The sequence below is a fragment of the Chelonia mydas genome, chromosome 5 (assembly GCF_015237465.2).
Source record: "Chelonia mydas isolate rCheMyd1 chromosome 5, rCheMyd1.pri.v2, whole genome shotgun sequence".
NCBI lineage: Eukaryota > Metazoa > Chordata > Testudines > Cheloniidae > Chelonia > Chelonia mydas.
This window is the reverse complement of record NC_051245.2, coordinates 2,707,912-2,730,126: the sequence shown is the minus strand read 5'-3', so window position 1 is coordinate 2,730,126 and position 22,215 is coordinate 2,707,912. Positions and strand designations below refer to the sequence as shown.

The 22,215-nt window shown below is 64.1% G+C and overlaps 1 protein-coding gene across 1 annotated transcript; it reads left to right on the top strand.

The window, feature by feature from the left end:
* Window positions 1-4,124: 4,124 nt before the first annotated feature.
* PHF24 (PHD finger protein 24) lies at window positions 4,125-21,866 on the top strand. Its single transcript, XM_037902448.2, has 2 exons — window positions 4,125-4,587; window positions 21,395-21,866. The coding sequence occupies exon 2, from the start codon at window positions 21,399-21,401 to the stop codon at window positions 21,864-21,866; it is 468 nt and encodes a 155-aa protein (XP_037758376.1). The 5' UTR covers window positions 4,125-4,587; window positions 21,395-21,398.
* The last annotated feature ends 349 nt before the right edge of the window (window positions 21,867-22,215 follow it).

The window sequence follows — 22,215 nt, the reverse complement described above, 5'->3', positions numbered from 1 at the left end:
ACCACACGGCACACACACACACCACACACTATATACACATGCACACACCACACAGCATACACACACACACACACACACACACACGGCACAGCACACACATACACGCACCGCACAGCATACACACAACACACACGGCACCGCACGGCACATACACACACCGCACAGCATACACACATATGCACCGCACAGCATACACACACACACACACACACACACGGCACAGCACACACATACACGCACTGCACACACACACACACATACACGCACAGCACCGCACGGCACATACACGCACCGCACAGCATACACACAACACACACGGCACCGCACGGCACACACACACACCGCACAGCACACACACATAGACACACGGCACCGCACGGCACACAAACACACACATGCGCACACCGCCCAGCACACGCGCACACCGCCCAGCACACACACACACATACAAACACACACGCACGCACCCCGCCCAGCACACACATACACACACACATACACACACAGACACACGCACCCCGCCCAACACACACACACACACGTGCGCGCACCCCCAGCACGCACGCACACACACACGCACGCACGCACCCTGCCCAGCACACACACACGTGCGCGCACCCCCCAGCACACACACACACACACACAAGCAGCAGGGACTTGCCTGGCTGGAGTAAGCCTGGCAGCTGAGCCCCAGCTCAGGCTGTCCCCCTTCCCCGGCGGGCACACAGGGCTTCCATTGGGCCGAGGCCCCTCGCCAAGCAGGTGTGGTGAGGCCTGCTCACTCTGCGCACGGCCGTGCTGCGGCCTGGCACGTCTGGAGGTGGAGCCCCGGAGCTGGACAGCCCTCGCCCTGGGACTGACCGTGCCCGGCTCACCACCGGCCGGGCCAGCCCCAGGGCTGGTGTGACGAAGTGGGACTGTTCTTAATGTTTCCTCTGAATAGTGTGGGGGTGCCTCAGTTTCCCCTAGGCAGTTCTTAAGTATCTAGGAGGTGGGATAAGGGTGTATGATCATTGCAGAGCCCTAGAGGGCAGGTGTGGGCAGGGGTCTGGACACAGAGAATGGCCAACACCCTGTTTCCTGGCTACTGATGGCCTGGGCCCTTCCCCCCTGCAAGGTGAGAGCTGAAGGGTTGGAGAACAAAGGGATCCGGTGACCTCCTGGCCTGGGAAAGAGACAAAGCCCAGGGGAGGGGGGGCTGGAGGGAGTTTCAGTTTGGGGCTGGCTGGGACATGGAGTGAAGGGCAGACGGGGTTGTCTGTCTCACTGCCCCCCAAAATGGACCCGGCTGAGGGGTCCTGTTCTCTGCACCGACAAGCTCTGTGTTAGACCATGTTCCTGTCGTCTAATAAACCTCTGTTTTCCTGGCTGGCTGAGAGTCCCGTCTGACTGCGGAGTTGGGGGGCAGGACCCTCTGGCTCCCCCAGGACCCCGCCTGGGCGGACTCGCTGTGGGAAGCGCACGGAGGGGCAGAGGAGGCTGAATGCTCCGAGGTCAGACCCAGGAAGGTGGAAGCCGGGGGAGCTGTGTGTCCTGCAGACAGGCTGCTCCCAGAGAGGAGACTGCCCCAGAATCCTGCCTGGCTTCGTGGGGAGCAGTTCCAGAGCATCACCCGGGGACTCCATGACACCCCCAGCCAGGGGTTGCCTCCCGTGTGGCCAGCTTGGGGTCGGAGCTTGTCAGATTGCAGGTGCTGAGCCTGGCGGGGCTTGGAGGAGACAGTGCCAAGGAATATCCAGGTGTGCAGGGAGTGGGGTGAGTGGGGGCTCCCCTCAGAATCCGTGCTGTGCCCGGTGCAGTGCTAGGGGGCGCTGGGCTGCAGGGAGCGGGGTGGGTGACCCAGCAGGGGGCGCTCTCCCCCCAGATCAGAGCAGTGCCTGGTGCAGTGCTAGGGGGCGCTGGGCGGCAGGGAGCAGGGTGGGTGACCCAGCAGGGGGCGCTCTCCCCCCAGATCAGAGCAGTGCCCGGTGCAGTGCTAGGGGGCGCTGGGCTGGTGGGAGCGGGGTGGGTGACCCAGCAGGGGGCGCTCTCCCCCCAGATCAGAGCAGTGCCCGGTGCAGTGCTAGGGGGCGCTGGGCTGGTGGGAGTGGGGTGGGTGACCCAGCAGGGGGCGCTCTCCCCCCAGATCAGAGCAGTGCCCGGTGCAGCGCTAGGGGGCGCTGGGCGGCAGGGAGCAGGGTGGGTGACCCAGCAGGGGGCGCTCTCCCCCCAGATCAGAGCAGTGCCCGGTGCAGTGCTAGGGGGCGCTGGGCTGGTGGGAGTGGGGTGGGTGACCCAGCAGGGGGCGCTCTCCCCCCAGATCAGAGCAGTGCCCGGTGCAGTGCTAGGGGGCGCTGGGCGGCAGGGAGCAGGGTGGGTGACCCAGCAGGGGGCGCTCTCCGCCCAGATCAGAGCAGTGCCCGGTGCAGTGCTAGGGGGCGCTGGGCTGGTGGGAGCGGGGTGGGTGACCCAGCAGGGGGCGCTCTCCCCCCAGATCAGAGCAGTGCCCGGTGTAGTGCTAGGGGGCGCTGGGCTGCAGGGAGCAGGGTGGGTGACCCAGCAGGGGGCGCTCTCCCCCCAGATCAGAGCAGTGCCCGGTGCAGTGCTAGGGGGCGCTGGGCGGCAGGGAGCAGAGTGGGTGACCCAGCAGGGGGCGCTCTCCCCCCAGATCAGAGCAGTGCCCGGTGCAGTGCTAGGGGGCGCTGGGCGGCAGGGAGCAGGGTGGGTGACCCAGCAGGGGGCGCTCTCCCCCCAGATCAGAGCAGTGCCCGGTGCAGTGCTAGGGGGCGCTGGGCTGCAGGGAGCAGGGTGGCAAGTAGTGGACATGTGACCCGCTGAATAATACTGTGCCCAGTGCCCCAGGCAGTGCCATGGTGCCGTCCCTCTGAGGGAGCTGAGCACAGCTCCTGTCCCTGTGCTGTCACTGGGACCAGAAGGGAATCTGTGATTGCAGCGTCCTGGCCAGTCCCTGCGTGTGCGATTACTTTCTGCCTCCCTCAGTCCCCACTTCAGCTTCACTCAGACGTGGGATTCCTCTGCACGTCCTGGCCCAAACTCTGTCGCATGCCGTCCACCCCAGAGGTGGGTGCATTTCCGCGGCAGGTGGGTGGGTGAGCCCTGAGTGGGCAATCTGGGAAGGATGTGGGAAGCGTTGGGATGATGGGTCATGAGTAGCGCTGCTGTGTATGGGGGGGGGGACGGGGACGCAGATAGTGTTTTAGCAGTTGCATGGGAGAGCGATGAGTCGGCCAGTGGGCTGGAAGCAGCCACGTCTCTCCTCTGCCTCCAGGGGAAAATTTACAGGACAGTCACAGGGGTCAGCTGGGACCCACTGCCCCATCTCCCCCATGTCCTTCAGGCTCCCTCCCTCCCCCCCGCGCTCTCCTGGGAGCGCCCGTTCCTGCCTGGCCTTGAATTGGTTCCTTTGGCCCAGAGGAGGTTTGGAGTGTGGGTCTGTCCTGCTGCCCCTCTGTTCGCACCGCCCCACTGCAGTTCTGCCCCGCGAGTGTGAGGGGCTGGATTCTGGTGCAGAGCAGAGAGGGAAGAAGCTGCTGGGGAAGCCCTGCGGGGAGTGGGGGGCATGAATCAGCCCCAGGATGGTGCTGACTCCCCAGCTCTGCCCATGTCCCTCCATCCTGCCCCCTGCTGCCCCAGCCCTGGGCTCACAGACCCCCATCACCATCTCAGTCAGTGCCCTTCCATCCTGGCTTCCAGTCCTAGTCCTCCCCCTGTTACTCCCTCGTGTAGCCAACCCTGTGCTCTTGGGTACCATGGCCCATTCAGAAGGATGAGAATCCACCAAACTCATTTCACTTGTGACCTAGCCTGGGATTTGATCCCAGCTCTGCAAGGGAGAAGGGCCAATGCACATGTTCCCAGAGACCCCCCCAGACCAGCTGACATGCGGCAGAGGCCAGTCGGTGTGCCCCGGGCATGCTGGGCCTGCCCTGGCCACAGGGGCATGGGCTGGGGAGCCCCCCGCCTCTCCGTCTCTGCTGCTCCGGCTCTGTGAAGGTACCTCTGCTAGGCGGGGAAGGGTTAAAGCACCCAAAAGCTGCCGGATCTCCTGGGCTGGGGCTGGGCGGGGTGGGGAGAGGCTGGGCTGACCTTGCTCCTCTCTTTCCTGAGTGGATGCAGTCCCGGCGCTGCAGTCCTTGAGGTTGTCACTAATGAAAGCAGCTCAGCCTGGGAGCCGGAGACGTGGGGAAGGATTTCATTGGTATCTCCCAGCCAACGTCAGAATGGTTAAAAACCCGCTTCCTCTCCCAGCGAGGAGCCTAGCGCAGCTCAGGCCGTAGCTGGTACGGGGCCAGCAAGCCAGGCGGCATCTGCTCAGCCCCGCTTCCTCCTTGCCTGCGTGCGCGCGCTCTAGCCTCGGCCACCAGCTGCCAGCATCTTCCTCCTCCCGCGTCCTCCAGCAGCATCCGCTCCGGGTACCAGCCTCCCTTCTCCATCCACAGGCATCGCCTCTCTGGGGCAGCGAGGGAGCCCCGCCAGGGATGCAGTGAAGCGGGCAAGGAGGAGGCTGTTGGGAGAAGCAGACGGAATGGGCACCGTGCGGGCAGCTCCTTAGGGCTCGCGCCGCGGCGCGTCCGGATCCCCACCCCGGTAAGTGGGGCGTAGCCTCCGTCGGGGGAGCAGCGCCGAGCCTGCTGCGAATGCAGGGTGGGGCACTTCACCCCGCTGGCCCCCTTCCTCTCCAGGACAGGCACCCCTCTTGCTGGCAGGGGGGAGCAGGGGTTCGGAGCTGGTCTGAGCTGTGGGGGACTGGCCTTGGTGTTGCCTTGGGGTGGAAAGTCAGACACCAGGGCCAGTCCGTTGGCTCTCTCCCTTGGGTGCAGGGTCCCGACGTGGGTGCTGGGCTGAGGAGGTCTCATAAGGGCTGGTGGGCGTGGGAGCTCCGTGCCGGGGGGATGCTGAGTATGCTGCAGGGGAGGGGACTGTGCGGTCTTGGTATTTCTGCTGCCCTCTGGGAGATGGAGACATGCGACAGAACAACAAAATCTCCTGCTCTCTGAGCCCGCAGAGCCGAGCCTCCTGCCCCAGGGCCAGGATGCCAGGCTGCCCTGAGCCCCATCGGCTGCCTTGCTGCAAGCTCGCTCAGCAGCCTGGAAAAGCCCCAGTTCAAGCCGCTCCAGCCCTTCCCTTCCTGCCGCTGCTTGAATCTTGTCCGAGTGACCTGAGTGCTGGGGAAGGTGCCGGCGGGCAGCCCTGGGGCTAGAATCCCCGGCTAGCCACAGAACAGGGGCAGCATGGGCACCGGCTGTGCCCCTGCACCCCCGGGGGCTGCCACTTGGGTCCTGGTGCAGCTCAGTGCCAAGGCGGGGGGCAGTCAGAGCCAGTGGAAATAGCGTCCTGGGCCCCTCAGCGCTGCCTCCAGAACCCACCTTTGCTCAGCTGCGCAGGCCTGCCTGCCCCTGCCCACGCCCACGCCCGGGCCAAGCAAAGGGGGCCAGCAGCCTGGCACCAGCTGCACTGCACGGGCCTGGCACGGCTGCTGTCAGTCCCTCTGCCTCCCCCGCCCCACAGGCGACCCTGCAGCGCCCCGGCCCCAGTGCAAGCGGCGAGCAGGACCGCACCGGGGGACCAGAGCCAGGGGGCCCCGGCACCAGGAAGCAGGAGCAGAGGGTGCGGGGAGCACCCTCTTTGGCTTCCCAGGAATGCTAGCCCAGCCTCCTACCCCCTGCCAACCGGCGCAGGCTACTGGCCCATGCTGCCTGCTCCCCAGGCTCCAAGAAGGGGCAGACGCTGGATGCTGCAGAGGAGACTGCAGGCCTCTCCCAGCCCCACGGCTGTGAGGGAATCGCCCTGAGCCCAGCTGGGGGGACAATGGGCCCTGAGACCCTGCCCCCTTTCCAGACACCCGCAGAGCCCCCAGCCCGCCCAGAGCTGTCCCTGGTTGCCCTGCGCATAGATGGGGGCCGTCAGCCCTTCAGGGACCCCATCCCCCATCCCAACGAGGCCAGGTCCCAGGGTCGTTCCTGCCCTCCTGGAGAGCACGAGCCCACAGCTCACTGCTGAGCCCCAGGGGAAGTGCCCCCTGCAAGGTCCGTCCTGCCGTGGCAACGCCCAGCCCCTGGGCTCCCCACGCTTCCACCCCCCTGGGCCATCGCCCGGAGCCACTTCTGGAGCTTTTCCTGGCCTGACGTCTGTCTGTCCGTCTGGCCCAACTGGGGCCGGGCACCTCGGCCCCGGGGCAGCATCACGGGCTCCAGGTGCCCACCTCAGCCCTTTCCTTGCCCGGCCAGCGTCGGCTGGAATCCAGAGAGCGCAGCGCGGTGACTTGCTCCCAGCCCTTCCTTCGCCCGGGACCCCCGGCAGGGCTGCGCCCGTCAGGCCTTGGGCACCCCGCACTCAGTGCTCCCGGCTCCCTGCTTCCCCAGCTGGCCACACCTCGCGCTCAGCAGCTCTTCCTGGCTCTCTCCCACTCGCCCCCAGTGCCCTCCCAGGGCAGCCCTAGCCCAGCCCTCCCCAGCCTCTGACTGCAGCCTCCCCTCCACGCCCCCATCGCCCGGCACACATGCCAGCCCCGTGAGCCAGGAGGCCGGGCAGCCCCGGGCTCCAGTGGGGAAAAGCGAGGGGTGAAGGGATGGGTGGCGGGTGACTGGCAGAGCCGAGAGAGGGGCAGGGCGCATGCCTGGACCGGAGGGAGCCAGCGAGCTCCGGGCGCCGTATAACAGAGCAGTGACCGTCCCGTGGCCTGCTCCCCTCCAGGGCACTCAGTGACAGCCACCGGCGCAGCGCCACGTTGGACAGGGCACCCCAGCTGCATCCTCCTCCTCGAGACACAGGCCACCTGCCTCCAGCCGCGCTCTCCCCCGGCCAGCGCAGGCACCAGGGCCCTGCTCCCACTCCGGGGATTCGGGGTAGGCAGCAGGAGGGCGTCTTTCCCCTCTCCACCGTGTGCCAGCCTGGGCGTCTGGCTGCCCTGTGCTTCCCCGCATGCACCCCTCACCCAGTATAATGGGAGCAGCTGCCCTGGCACAGACACCGTCGCTGCGCCCCGGCAGGGGCAGAGCGTATGCCCTCCGTCAGGGAGACGCGGGCCTGCCCAGCTGGGGATCTCCTCCAGCCGTGGGCTGTCAGACGAGGGAGCCGCCCTGACATGGCAGCCGTAGCGGGCAGGAGCAGTGCCCACGTTTAGCCGGCACATTACCCAGCGGGGCCTGCAACAGGCTGCAGCGCTGGGGAGGCCCAAGGAGGGAGGGGGAGCTGCACCCAGACCAGGCGGAGCAGCTGGAGGAGACGCCAGCCCCAGGGGCAGCCCGGCTGCCGGGACTGCCAGCCCCGCCCCGGTGTCTGACAGACCCAGCACGGAGATCTCGGTAGCTAGACACGCAGCCGCGGCTGGCTTCCCTGCTTCCCAGGGGCTTTCCCCGGGGGGGCTGGGGCAGGCAGGGCGAGAGAGAAGCTCCTTCCCTCCTGGCTCCAGGGAGCCTGCAGCACAGAAAGCCCAGAGGGCCCCATGCAGACACCAGCTGTGAGCCGCCGTTTGCACTAGTGACAGAAGTATGGGCCAGGCCCAGTTACTGGAGGGGGACGGAGCAGGGGGCGGGGTGCAAACTCACAGCGCCCGGTGCACCCCGGAGAACGGGCGCCTCTCCGAGGGCAGGAGGGCAGAGCCGGCTGCAATCAGCCCTGCTCAGGTCCAGCCGGTCACGTTCCAGGGTGGGCGGGAGAGGAACGCTGAGGGACCCACCGTGCTGAGCACTAGACGGCCGGGGACAGACCCACGGAGCCGGACGCGCTGGAGGGCGCAGGCCCACCCCGGGGGGCTGGAGAGGAGAGGTCAAACCCCAGGACGCTGTCTCCAGAGCAGGGGCTGATGCTGAACTGCAGCAGCCTGGGGTGGATGGTTCCCCCCTGCTCCACCTTAGCTCTCGCCAAGGGCTGAGCCTTTCCGTGCTTTCCTTCCCCACACAAAGGCCACACGCTGAGTTCTCATTAACTCACCAGTCGCAGCCTGAGACCAACCGTAACAACCCCGCCCTGGGCTCACAACCCGACCGTAACAACCCAGCGCTGGGCTCACAACCCGACCGTAACAACCCCGCCCTGGGCTCACAACCCGACCGTAACAACCCCGCCCTGGGCTCACAACCCGACCGTAACAACCCCGCCCTGGGCTCACAACCCGACCATAACAACCCCGCCCTGGGCTCACAACCCGACCGTAACAACCCAGCCCTGGGCTCACAACCCGACCATAACAACCCCGCCCTGGGCTCACAACCCGACCATAACAACCCAGCGCTGGGCTCACAACCTGACCATAACAACCCAGCGCTGGGCTCACAACCCGACCGTAACAACCCCGCCCTGGGCTCACAACCCGACCGTAACAACCCCGCCCTGGGTTCACAACCCGACCATAACAACCCAGCGCTGGGCTCACAACCCGACCATAACAACCCCGCCCTGGGCTCATAACCCGACCATAACAACCCCGCCCTGGGCTCACAACCCGACCGTAACAACCCCGCCCTGGGTTCACAACCCGACCATAACAACCCAGCGCTGGGCTCACAACCCGATCATAACAACCCCGCCCTGGGCTCACAACCCAACCATAACAACCCCGCCCTGGGCTCACAACCCGACCATAACAACCCAGCGCTGGGCTCACAACCCGACCATAACAACCCAGCGCTGGGCTCACAACCCGACCGTAACAACCCCGCCCTGGGCTCACAACCCGACCGTAACAACCCCGCCCTGGGCTCACAACCCGACCGTAACAACCCCGCCCTGGGCTCACAACCCGACCGTAACAACCCCGCCCTGGGCTCACAACCCGACCATAACAACCCAGCGCTGGGCTCACAACCTGACCATAACAACCCAGCGCTGGGCTCACAACCCGACCATAACAACCCCGCCCTGGGCTCACAACCTGACCATAACAACCCAGCCCTGGGCTCACAACCCGACCGTAACAACCCCGCCCTGGGCTCACAACCCGACCGTAACAACCCCGCCCTGGGCTCACAACCCGACAGTAACAACCCAGCGCTGGGCTCACAACCCGACCATAACAACCCAGCGCTGGGCTCACAACCCGACCGTAACAACCCCGCCCTGGGTTCACAACCTGACCATAACAACCCAGCGCTGGGCTCACAACCCGACCATAACAACCCCGCCCTGGGCTCACAACCCGACCATAACAACCCCGCCCTGGGCTCACAACCCGACCATAACAACCCAGCGCTGGGCTCACAACCTGACCATAACAACCCAGCGCTGGGCTCACAACCCGACCGTAACAACCCCGCCCTGGGCTCACAACCTGACCGTAACAACCCCGCCCTGGGCTCACAACCCGACCGTAACAACCCCGCCCTGGGCTCACAACCCGACCATAACAACCCCGCCCTGGGCTCACAACCCGACCGTAACAACCCAGCGCTGGGCTCACAACCCGACCATAACAACCCCGCCCTGGGCTCATAACCCGACCATAACAACCCTGCCCTGGGCTCACAACCCTACCATAACAACCCCGCCCTGGGCTCACAACCCGACCGTAACAACCCAGCGCTGGGCTCACAACCCGACCGTAACAACCCCGCCCTGGGCTCACAACCCGACCGTAACAACCCCGCCCTGGGCTCACAACCCGACAGTAACAACCCCGCCCTGGGCTCACAACCCGACCGTAACAACCCCGCCCTGGGCTCACAACCCGACCATAACAACCCAGCGCTGGGCTCACAACCCGACCATAACAACCCCGCCCTGGGCTCACAACCCGACCATAACAACCCCGCCCTGGGCTCACAACCTGACCATAACAACCCAGCCCTGGGCTCACAACCCGACCGTAACAACCCCGCCCTGGGCTCACAACCCGACCGTAACAACCCCGCCCTGGGCTCACAACCCGACAGTAACAACCCCGCCCTGGGCTCACAACCCGACCATAACAACCCAGCGCTGGGCTCACAACCCGACCGTAACAACCCAGCCCTGGGCTCACAACCCGACCATAACAACCCAGCGCTGGGCTCACAACCCGACCATAACAACCCAGCCCTGGGCTCACAACCCGACCATAACAACCCCGCCCTGGGCTCACAACCCGACCGTAACAACCCCGCCCTGGGCTCACAACCCGACCATAACAACCCAGCCCTGGGCTCACAACCCGACCGTAACAACCCCACCCTGGGCTCACAACCCGACCATAACAACCCAGCGCTGGGCTCACAACCCTACCATAACAACCCTAGCATAACAACCCAGCGCTGGGCTCACAACCCGACCATAACAACCCCGCCCTGGGCTCACAACCCGACTATAACAACCCAGCGCTGGGCTCACAACCCGACCGTAACAACCCCGCCCTGGGCTCACAACCCGACCATAACAACCCAGCCCTGGGCTCACAACCCGACCATAACAACCCCGCCCTGGGCTCACAACCCGACCATAACAACCCAGTGCTGGGCTCACAACCCGACCATAACAACCCCGTCCTGGGCTCACAACCCGACCATAACAACCCAGCGCTGGGCTCACAACCCGACCGTAACAACCCAGCCCTGGGCTCACAACCCGACCATAATAACCCAGCCCTGGGCTCACACCCCGACCATAACAACCCAGCCCTGGGCTCACACCCCTACCATGACAACCCAGCCCTGGGCTCACAACCCGACCATAACAACCCAGCCCTGGGCTCACAACCCGACCATAATAACCCAGCCCTGGGCTCACAACCCGACCATAACAACCCCGCCCTGGGCTCACAACCCGACCATAATAACCCAGTCCTGGGCTCACAACCCGACCATAACAACCCAGCGCTGGGCTCACAACCCTATCATAACAACCCAGTCCTGGGCTCACAACCCGACCATAACAACCCAGCCCTGGGCTCACAAGCCGACCGTAACAACCCCGCCCTGGGCTCACAACCCGACCATAACAACCCAGCCCTGGGCTCACAACCCGACCATAACAACCCCGCCCTGGGCTCACAACCCGACCATAACAACCCAGTGCTGGGCTCACAACCCGACCATAACAACCCCGTCCTGGGCTCACAACCCGACCACAACAACCCAGCGCTGGGCTCACAACCCGACCGTAACAACCCAGCCTTGGGCTCACAACCCGACCATAATAACCCAGCCCTGGGCTCACACCCCGACCATAACAACCCAGCCCTGGGCTCACACCCCTACCATGACAACCCAGCCCTGGGCTCACAACCCGACCATAACAACCCAGCCCTGGGCTCACAACCCGACCATAACAACCCCGCCCTGGGCTCACAACCCGACCATAATAACCCAGTCCTGGGCTCACAACCCGACCATAACAACCCAGCGCTGGGCTCACAACCCGACCATAACAACCCCGCCCTGGGTTCACAACCCGACCATAACAACCCAGCCCTGGGCTCACAACCCTATCATAACAACGCAGCCCTGGGCTCACAACCCGACCATAATAACCCAGTCCTGGGCTCACAACCCGACCATAACAACCCAGCGCTGGGCTCACAACCCGACCATAACAACCCCGCCCTGGGTTCACAACCCGACCATAACAACCCAGCCCTGGGCTCACAACCCTATCATAACAACGCAGCCCTGGGCTCACAACCCGACCATAACAACCCAGTCCTGGGCTCTCCACCTGACAATAACAACCCAGCTCATGCTCACAACTCTACCATAACAACCAAGCCCTGTGCTCCAAAACCTGACCATAACAACCCAGCCCTCTTTCTCACAGCCCTAAGACAGCACCCCGACAGATGCTGGGGGGTCAGCGGGATTTCGGCTGGGCCGGGGCAGTGACTGGCCTGGGGAGCAGAGGGGGCTGAGGGTGAATGGATTGTAGCTCAGGGAGCAGGGGTGATGCATTGACCTTAATGGTGCAGAGGGACGGGGGCTCTGGGGCCTAGGACCCATCGATTTGCGTTGCGGGGCTGGGTCAGTGGTTTGTAGTTGTGGGGGGTGGGGGCAGATTCCTGGGCGTAGGTGGCTGGGGAACGACACGGGGGGCTGTACACTCTGCTGGAGACCGGTGGCTCAAATCCCGGTTAGCACAGCTCCAGCGGGGCCGGCGCTGCCAGGGTTGAGCAGAGGGGCCGGAGCGGGGACTAGCTGGGGAGGGCAGGGAGCTGCAGGTCAGGGCTGAGGGGCCCCTGGCAGGCAGGGTTAGGGGGCCCAGGCCTGGACTAATTGCTGACGGAAACGGTGCCTGACCCCAGCCCCCCAAACTGTCCTTCCGCAGCGGAGCACAGGGAGGCAGGAAGTCTCAGTGCATCACCCCGCCACCCCCTCTCCTCTCCAGGCAGCAGGGGGGGGTCCCGGGACGTGGCCCCTCCAGATTCTGGACCGGGATTTCAGGACAAGGGACCAGCCCCAGCGACTCCATGCCAGGGTCCAGGGAGCCCTGGCCAGGCTGGGGCAGAGCGTGGGGAGCCCAGGGGGTGCGAGTTCAGGGGCTGGCGGGGTAGGAGTGGGACCTGGCAGGGAAGGCAGCTCTGAAGGGGGCAGGGCCGGGAGCAATTGTTTTACAGGTCGGAGCTGCCAGCAGGAAGGTGCCCGTGGTGCCAGGGCTGGGTCTATTACCTCCCACTGGAACAATCCCTCCCTCCCTCAGCCCAGCCCCTCACTCCCCCTCACCACACTGACTGCGCCAGCCATTCCCATAGCAGCTCCATGCCCTGCAGAGCCCCCCACCGCAGCCAGCTCCCACCCCCAGCCCCTGGCACCTTCCCACCATGGACCTGCTCACCTGTCTCAGAGGAGATGGGATCTCCTGAGCACTGATCCTAGCCCCTCTCCATGCCTCAGTTTCCCCCTTCTAAGGCGGGGGGGGCGGAATCTCCACCCTGCCTTGCTCTGTAGGGGGAAGACAGGCACAGGCACTGGGGGGAGGGGGGCTGGGGAGGGGAAAAGGGGCTTTTACTAGGGGGATACAAAGCAGGAGAGACCCGCCATCATGCAGGTTCCTCTCCCAGGGAAGATCAAGGCAGCTGTCCCCCGGCCCTCACTTGCTGGGCTGGAGCTGAGCCCGGGGGGAGCCACGAGGCATTTTTAATGCCCTCTGACGGCCGAAGGGGGCTCCCAAGGCCGCCCAGCAGGACAATCTGCTGCAGGGGAGCCTGCGCTGGAGAGGGCCCTGCGGGGGGCAGAGGGAGGGGGGCTTCTGAGCTGGCCCCCGGCTGGGGGCTGGCTGAGCTGGCAGCTCCTCTCTCCAGTCTGTGTTTGATGGGGCTGCCGGGCACCGGGCAGGGCAGGGCGGCACGGAGCCCTGGGGTTTAGGGAACCGCGTTCTTCGCCCAGGGGAGAGGCGCGGCCTGACGTGCCCTGTGCACAGAGCCGGCAGTACCAGCATTACGCCCTGTAGGGCTCCCCAGGCCAGGGGGTTGTGCCCTGGGATGGCATCTGTCTACACACTCCTCCAAAGATTCCTCCTCCCCCCTCCTGAAAGCCCTTCCCATTTCTATGTACCCCTCCTGTCGCTGGGAGCTTGTTTCACGCCCTGCAAAGAGGCCCCCTGCCTCAGTTGCTCTTGGCTGTCCCCTGGGCATGTGCTGCTCCCAGGGCCTGTGGTCATCGCGCTGCGCTGTGGGAGGAGCATAGGTCTAGGAGCCAGCTCCTCCTTAGGGCTGTGCCCCGCTCTGACACATATGGGGTGTGACCCTTGGGCCTCAATTTCCCCTTCTGTATGTGGGGGTGCAGTTCCGGGTCTGCTTAGCAGGGGTGGGGAGGAAGCGTTAGTTCGAGCCTGGGAGGTGCTTGTGATGTGCCGAGCGCTTTCACCCCCAAGCCTTCCCCCGGGGCTGAGCCCTTTGCCAGCGGGGGCGGGGGGGTGGCCTCTGCCCCCGGCTCCCAGTGGGGAGGGATGGGTGGCGAGCTGGCGCAGGGGTGGAGGGATGCTGCAGCCTCTTGCATGAAGCCTGGCGTTGCCGTGTGAAGGTTGAGGACAGAACAGCGTGTGGAGACTGCAGCTGTCTGCGGCCAGATCTGGCGTCCCCAGAGAGGAGATCTAAAAATAGCCCCTAGGCTCTGCCAGGCGACAAGGTCAGGCTGGCACTAGCCCGTGCCAAGGTGAGCGGCGGCACCGGATACTCCATGCCAAGGTGTCAGCACATGCTGAGGGACCCGCCAGCAGGGCTCAGCGTGTCCCGGGGGGCAGAGCTCTGCGTGCCCCGGACAAGGCTGGCACCTCAGCAGCACTGCTGCGTAGCGTCTCTGCCATGGCTGTGGGGCGGGAGAGCTGGGGACAGCCAAGCAAGGGTCAGGGGAGAACGTGCCCTGGCTGGAGAGAGACGGGAGGGGGCTGCAGAGGGGAAGGCTCTCGCACCCCGAGCGGACGCGCTGAACACGTGAAGGGAGCGGGGGAGGCCCAGGGGGTTGGCTGGACCCAGCGCCTGGATGGGTGAGAGCCCGGGAGAACCATTGCAAGCTGAGGCCTGCAATGCCCGGGGAACCCAGGGAGCCCCTGGGGGCATTTCCCCCTGCGCTGCCTTGCTCGTGGGAGACTGTGACACGGGGAGTGTGGGCGCCAGGGACAGCGCCGAGGGCAGGGGCAGCTGCACCAGCTGCCTTTTCCTGCCTGCCCCGAGGGCCTGTGCGCTGACCCTGGGGCGTGGGGAGGGCAGCCTGGGAGAAGGATGCTGCAGCCTGAGGTTCTAGCCACGTTGTTCGGTGCTCCCCTAAAGCCGGGGGGCACGGCAACACCCTGGGGCACACTAGGCACAACTCGCGCCAGGCTGTTGCAGGGGCAAGGGGGTGGAGGCCGGGGTGGTGGGAGCCCAGAGCCCTCAGCCAGGCAGGGAGGGAGTCATGACACTCTGAGCCCATGAGAGCGTGGAGCAGGCCCTGTGCCCCGCGGCAGCTCTGCCGGCAGGGAGGGCTTGGCAAAGGGGTCCCGGGGCTGTGGGAAGGGCCCGCGCGGGTGCGGGGCTGATAATACATACAGGGGAGTCGTCTGTTCTGGCCGGGCAGGGCTGCCAATGGACCCGAGACGCGTTGGCTGGGGTCAGGGAGCGCCCAGGCCTCCGGCTAAGGAGATTCTAGGCCCAGGCCGGCGTGGGGGATGAGGAGTGATTGGGGGGCCCACAGAGGAGGTGTTGATCTCGGCCTCAGTAAAGGAAAATGAGCAATTCCTCTGGCCACAGATCAGCACGGCGGAGCCATGGAGGCTGGCGAGGGACGGCGCCAGGGCACGGGGGAGATGGCTCCTTCAGCACCAGAGGCCTACGGGGGCAGGGGCCTGGCACTCTGACTGGTGGTACTGCACTCGGAGTGCGGCTGCTTGGGGTGTGGGTAGGGTTTTGGGGGCACTGTTATTTGCAGTATGGTTACTCCAGACACACTGGTCTGGGATACTGATACTGTTCTTGGAGAGCTGTTCTTCAGGTCCTGTCACCTCTAGCACCATTGCTACTGGTATTTAGAGTACTGTTACTCGGGTACTGTTCCGGTTGTTGAGGGTACCAGTACTGGTACTCAGTCTGCTGTTACCTGAGGCACTATTACTGTTATTCAGGGTACTGGCGGTGTTCCTCTGAGGGCTGTTTCTCAGGGTACCGGTACTGGGGGTACCGTTATTTTGGGTATTGGTGGTGTTCCTCTGAGGGCTGTTTCTCAGGGCACTGGTACTCAGAGGGCTGTTACTTGGGTACCGTTACTCAGGGAGCTGCTGCTCACGTCTCTCTGACCTCTCCCCTGTGTAACTCCGTCTCTGGTTGCCCCCTCCCCTCCCTGCGTAGCCACAGGGCCAGGGGCCAGTTTCTGGCCCTTTGGAACCGGTGTCTTCTCCGCCCCGCTCCCAGCAGCAGGCTTGGCCTCTCGTGCCAGGCAGCTGGGCAGGGGCGGGGGTTGGAGCAGCATCCCATGGGGGGCAGCGGCCCCTCCCTGGCCCCCTCTCCCTGCGTCTCTCCCGCGCCTGCTGACAGGGCAGCGCAGCGGGTGGGGGAGGCGAGGCTGGCGAGAGCAGATTAGCCGAGGATTCCCGGAGGTGGCTGCCCACACAGACGCTGCGTTGCGACTCACACACCCGCCTTCCCTTTCCTCTCCACTCACGCCTCTCTGGAAATCACGTATCCACACGGTGGGCTGGATTCCAGACGGGGATGGGAGGGTGCATGAATACACGCCTTTGTGTGTGTGGGAATACACGCCTCTGTGTGTGTGAATACACGCCTTTGTGTGTGCATGAATACACGCCTCTGTATGTGTGCGTGAATACACACTTCTGTGTGTGGGAATACACACCAATGTGCGTGCCTGTGAATACATGCCTCTGCGTGTGCATGTGTGTGAACACACACCTCTGTGTGTGTGAATACACACTGATGTGTGTGAATTCATGCCTTGGTGTGTGTGTGAATACACACCTCTGTGTGTGCATGTGTGTGAATACACACCTCTGTGTATGCATGTGCATGAATACATGCCTATGTGTGCACGTGTGCGTGAATACACACCTCTGTGCAAGCATGCAAACATGCCTCTGTGTGTGCGTGTGCATGAATACACACCTATGTGTGTGCATGAATACCCAGCTGTGTGTGCATGTGCATGAATACATGCCTCTGTGTGTGCATGTGTGTGTGAATACACGCCTTGGTGTGTGCGTGAATACACACCTCTGTGCATTTGTGTGTGAATACATGCCTCTGTGTGTTCATGAATACACACCCATGTGTGTGCACTCATGTGAATACACACCTCTGTGTGCGTGCACATGAACACACACCTCTGTGTGTGCATGTGCGTGAATACTCATCTTTCTGTGTGTGTATGCATGTGTGGGTGCATGAATACATGCCTGTGTGTGAGTGGGGGGGTGTATGAAGACACACCTGGGTGTGTGTTTGTGTGTGCACATGAAAATGCCCCTCTCTGTGTGTGGGTATGCAAGAAAACGGCCCTGTGTGTGGGGGTGTGCATGGATACATGTCCGTATGTCTGCCTGAACACGCAAGTGGCCATGAACATATCTTGGTGTATGTGTGCCTTTGTAAATCTACCGCAGGCATGTCTGTGTGTGTGTGACTAGAGAGCTGAGTGTGAGTGTGTGTATGTGTTTTTCTGCCTGGGTGTGTATGATCATGCCTCTGTGCACGTGTGTGCAGTAGTCAGTGTTTGGGGGTGGCTATACACCTGGCTGAGTGTGTTTGTGCAGAATTATGTCCGGGGATCGGAGCACAATAGAGTGTTTGTGTTTGCAGGTGTGTATCTGTGTGCAGTGTGTGGGTGTCTCTGATTGTGTCTACAGCAGAGCTTGGCGAGCACTCACTGACTGGCAGAGACATTGCCGGGCACCGTATTTGACAGCCTAGCGAGCAGGTGAACAAACACGATCAAAGCCGCTCACGTCTGCTCGTTTCCTTTGACACGCGCCATGTAGCTGTAATTATTTCAGATGATACTTCCGAGCACAGCGGCGAATGCACCGGGGCATATTTTATACAGCAAGGCAGGCTCAGCCCTGTGTTCTCTCACTACAGCTCCCGCTCCTCGGGACTTTTCCAGCCCCATAACCGTGATAATGATTGTCAAGGCCCTGTGGGCCCATTAGCTCACTAGTCTGACCCTCCTGCCCCTCACAGGCCAGGACGTTCCCCTGCATGCAGGGGAAAATCACCCCCCTGTTCTCCTCCTGTCTGTACAGCCGGGGGTCGCATTCGCCCTTTTGTCCTGGGGGCTCGTGTTGAGCTGTTTGTCCGCTCTGGCCCGAGTCACTGCTTCTCAGGGCACAGCCCCGCTTCCCTGGGTCTGGCCGGATGCCCTGTCCCTACGTGTAGAACGCCACACGGCTAAAACCCCGCTTGGCTTTTCACAGGCCCGGCTTATGCAGCGACCCCGATCGCTCAGTGTGGCCTCGTCGATGTGACGATGTGACGCAGCAGGGAGGGGGGAGTGTTGACCTGGGAATGTGCCCTGGGGACGGGAGACCTGAGAGCCTGTCACCTGAGCCAGGAGGGGGAGGGGGAGGTAACACCTCTGCCCAGGAATGTGGACGGAGGCTGCAGCAGGGAACCTGCTCGGTGGGTTTAGTTTCAGGTTGGGGCTGGGTGGAGGAACACAGGGAACCCCAGGGCTGGGGTCTAAGCTCCCTGCTCCCCCAGAAGGACTTCACTGAGGGGTCCTGGGTGTACCCACAAGCTCTGTTTTGGACTGTGTTCCTGTTGTCCAATAAACCTTCTGTTTTACTGGCTGGCTGAGAGTCTCAGTGAATCCCAGGAAGAGGGGTGCAGGGCCTGGACTCCCCCACACTCCGTGACAGTCACCGTTTATAGCTCCACCAATCTGTGTGCCCGCTACACGTTTTACCAGCAGGGATTTTATATTTACTGCCCGGATCGGGGCGGGGGAGATGTTGAAAAGCGTCAGGCCTAGGATGGAGCTTGGCGGCCTCCCGCTAGGACCCCATCCGATGAGGATTCCCCTTTCGAGAGCTCCCGTAGCCAGCCCTGAACCGGCTCCCGCGGGCTCCGGTGATATTGCAGAGCAAGCGCTCGCTCTTTAATCAGACTATCCGTGTCCTCGAGCTCTCACAGCGCTGCGGCGGGGCGGGCCCAGGCTGCCGCGCTCTCCGCAGGGCTGTGGCTGAGGATTAGCAGCGTGGGAATGAAGGCGTTTCTGCTCGGTGTTTGTGTGCACATAGACACCTCTTCCTGCAGGGCTGGCGGGGGGGGGGGGGGGTGCCCTGCTGGCTCTGTGTGTGTGTGTGTGTCTGTCTGTCTGTCTGTGTCCTGTGTGTGCTTACTCGCTCTGTCTGTGTGTGTGTGAAGGCAGTGTGTGCGTGTGAGGGCAGTGTGTGGGTGTTTCTCAATGCGTATATGTATGAAGGCAGTGTGTGTGTGTGTGTGTCTTTCTCAGCGCATGTGTTTCTGAGTGTGTGTGTGCGCGAGGGCAGTGTGTGTGTTTGTGTTTCAGTGTGTGTGTATGTGAAGGCAGTGTGTGGATGTGAGGGCACTGTGCATGTCACAGGCTCTAAGGAGCGAGGACACTGGCTTTTGGGCTGCATCCCTGTGGCTGGGGGAGGCTAGTCGCAGGGAAGGCGATGGGCCCTGCCCCACGGCTGCCAGCCAGCCCGGCCCAGTCTCTCCCATTGCAGCAGACGTTACTTCCACTGCTCTTATTCCTTGGCACTAAGGTGGGGGAGGAGATGTGGGGCAGAGCCCACGGGGCCCAAAGGGGTGGTGGGAGCCTGAGGCCCACATGCACAGCGTGACCAGCGAGCAGCCCCATTGCACAGGGCCCCACGCCGCCCGCCAGCACCCTCTTGCCCCAGCTGTGCTCATGCCCTCTCCCGGTGCCATGGTGCCCCCATGGCAGAGCCCACCATGGCCCTGCCCTGACTGTGCACACGACGCTCCCCTGGGAGCGTGGCGCCCACCTGCCCACGCTGCTGCTTCCCAGCAGCTGCTGTCTGCCCGCCCCGTGCCCTGGGCTCCTTCCTTGCATGGTTCTCCTGGCGCGGGGCCTGTCCAGCCAATGGTGCCCAGCTGGGCCGATACTCCCGGCTGGCCTGCAGCGTGGCTCTCCCGGGCGTTTGGTGGGCAATGGCAGCGCCTCCCTTGGCTCTCCCCTCCCTCGTCAATGGGTCGCGCCACAGGGCGGGGTGCTGCTTTCCGGGGGCTCTGGGCCCCTCCCTCCGCCCTGCGGGGCCCTCGGCATCCCCGGCGGGCACGCTGCAGCGGGGGGCCCCGGGACCTGCACGCGATTCCCCCAGCACGGCATCCGCAAATCACTTACCTGCCAGCCCCGGCCCGCGGGAGCCTGGGTTGCCCTGGCAACCGGGGAGGAAATCGATGGCGCCCGCCAGCCAAGCAGAGCGTGCAGGGAGACGGGCAGCGTTTGGGGTGCGGGGCCGCTCGCTGGCCCAGCGGGAACGCGGGGCGGGGGGGCGCACGCGTGATGCGGGGGCAAGTGGGGCCGCTGGGAAGCCTCGCTGATAGCACACGACTGGCAGGGGGCACGGAGTCGCCCGGGTGACCCCGGGACCAATAACAGAGGGTGCAATGGGGCACCGAGGGCTGGGACGTACTGGGGTTTTGTGTCCTCCACCTGAATGGCAAACCTGTGGATGGCGGGGGGCTTGAATGTGCGTATGGGGTGGGGGGCGTCTGTGCACGGTCCTGTGTTTGGGTGTGTTGCATGGGACAGGGGGCTGGGGGGGTGTTTGTGTGCGTGCCGGTGTTTGGGGGTTTGTGTTGCACGTGACAGGGGGCTGTGGGTGGGAGAGGGAGGGGGGTGGGTGCGTGTGCGTGCCGGCGTTTAGGTGAGTGTGTTGCATGCGACAGGGCTGTGGGGCTGTGTGTGGAGGAGGGAGACGCGTGTGCGCTGGCATGCGGAGCGTGTTGCGTGTGCCGGCCAGCACGGGGTGCAGGGCTGGGGCTGAGCGGGGCTCACACTCTCTGACCGGGCCAGGGCTCTTTGAACTGTTCATCTGACAGACGACGCGCAAAGCACGATTTCCACGCCGGCTTAGGGACGATCTGCTCCTGGAGAGACCATCCCGCTGCAGGGTTTGCATCTGCAAAGCTGGATCCACACACTGGCTGACGCCCCTTCCCCCCGGCAGGGCCAGGAGAACACCCTGGGCTCCGCTCTCCAGGGAAGGGAAGGCCAGGCAAGCAAAGGGGTGCAGGGACTTGCTCAAGGCCCTGGAGCCGGTGTCTGAGCTGGGCCTGGAGCTGCCACAGCCTGGCCCAGACCCCTCCTCTGCCACTCCGGGAGGGGAGGGAACACGTGTTTGTGTTTGCAGGTGCGTATCTGTGTGCGGTGTGGGGGTGTCTCTGATTGTGTCTACACCAGAGTCTGGCGAGCGCCACCCAACGGAGGAGCAGCGTGAAGGGTTGGGGCTGCCCAGGCCCCGGGAAAGGGTCAGAGGAGAGCTGAGGGGATTCTCCATGGCTGATCTCTGTTTGTCCCATCCTCCCCTGAGCGCCTCTTTCAGGCCAGAGCCACAACCACACCGAGGGCAGGACCTGGGCACTTTCTACAAGAATCTGGGTATAAACCCGAGTCAGAGCCTAACACGGATCAGTCGATTCCCCACCACTCTCCCTTACCCCTCCCTGGAGCTTCAGCTGGACAAGGAATTCTTCGTCACCTCCTGTCCCACTCTGTGGTGCTGGGTTGCTGAGCGCTGTTAAACAGCTGCTGCGCCCTGCCCCAGAGGTGGCTGCATTTCCGAGCTGGGTGCGTGAGTCTTGTGCAGCGTTGGTGTGCGCTGTTAAACAGCTGCTGCGCCCTGCCCCAGAGGTGGCTGCATTTCCGAGCTGGGTGCGTGAGTCTTGTAGAGGCAGCTGCCATGGCGCACCCCAGAAGAGGCTGGCTTTTGGTGAGGGGAAGGGCTGGGAGCTGTTGGCCGGTAGCCGCGAGGCAGGCTGCCCCTGAACCCCCCACCCCCTCTTTCCTGCCAGCAGAGCCATGGGGGTGCTGATGTCCCGGCGCCAGACGGTGGAGCAGGTGCAGAAGGTCAGCCTGGCCGTCTCCGCTTTCAAGGACGGGCTGCGGGAGCGGCCCTCCACCAAGCGCAAGGCGGAGGCGTGGGGCGGGCGGCGGGGGACACTGGAGCACGTGGTGCAGGAGGTGCAGGAGGAGGAGGAGGAGAGGCCGGAGGCCGCTGGCCCCTCGCAGACGCAGCGGGAGGAGAGCCATGCCAACCGGGCGGCCTGGGAACGGCTGCGGGACGGACGGGGCGTGGAGCCAGAGGAGTTCGACCGCGCCAACCGCTTCACACCGCCGGCCTTCGTCCGGCCCACGCGCGAGCTGCACGATGACGAGCCGCTGGAGATCAGCCTGGAGCAACGGGAGCAGGTGAGTGCTGGGGGGCGCCGGGCATGGAGATGGGGGGCACCGGTCATGGAGACGGGGGAGCCCAGGTGGACACTTTAGAGGAGCCAGCGTCACCTGCTCTCCCCGTCACTCCCCAGACTGGGGCAGGCACCAGCAGCCAGCGAGTGGGAAGGGGCAGGGGGCTCCCAGAGCTTGGGGCTGGCAGACGGACCCGCTGCTCCAGGGCAGGTCACATCCCCTCGTCCTGGGCGCCAGGGCCCAGCGGGGGACCATGCCGAAGTGGGCGATGCCGCGGGTGCTGCTGAAAACCCCCGGCTGCCCCTCGGTGAGGGGAGACCGTCTGGGTGCTGCAGGCCCCATGGCACAAGTCACTGCAGCAATCACAGCCACGGGCCATGGGGGGCTTGGCCCCCTCCTGCCTTAACCTTTGACCCTCGGCCACATGCCT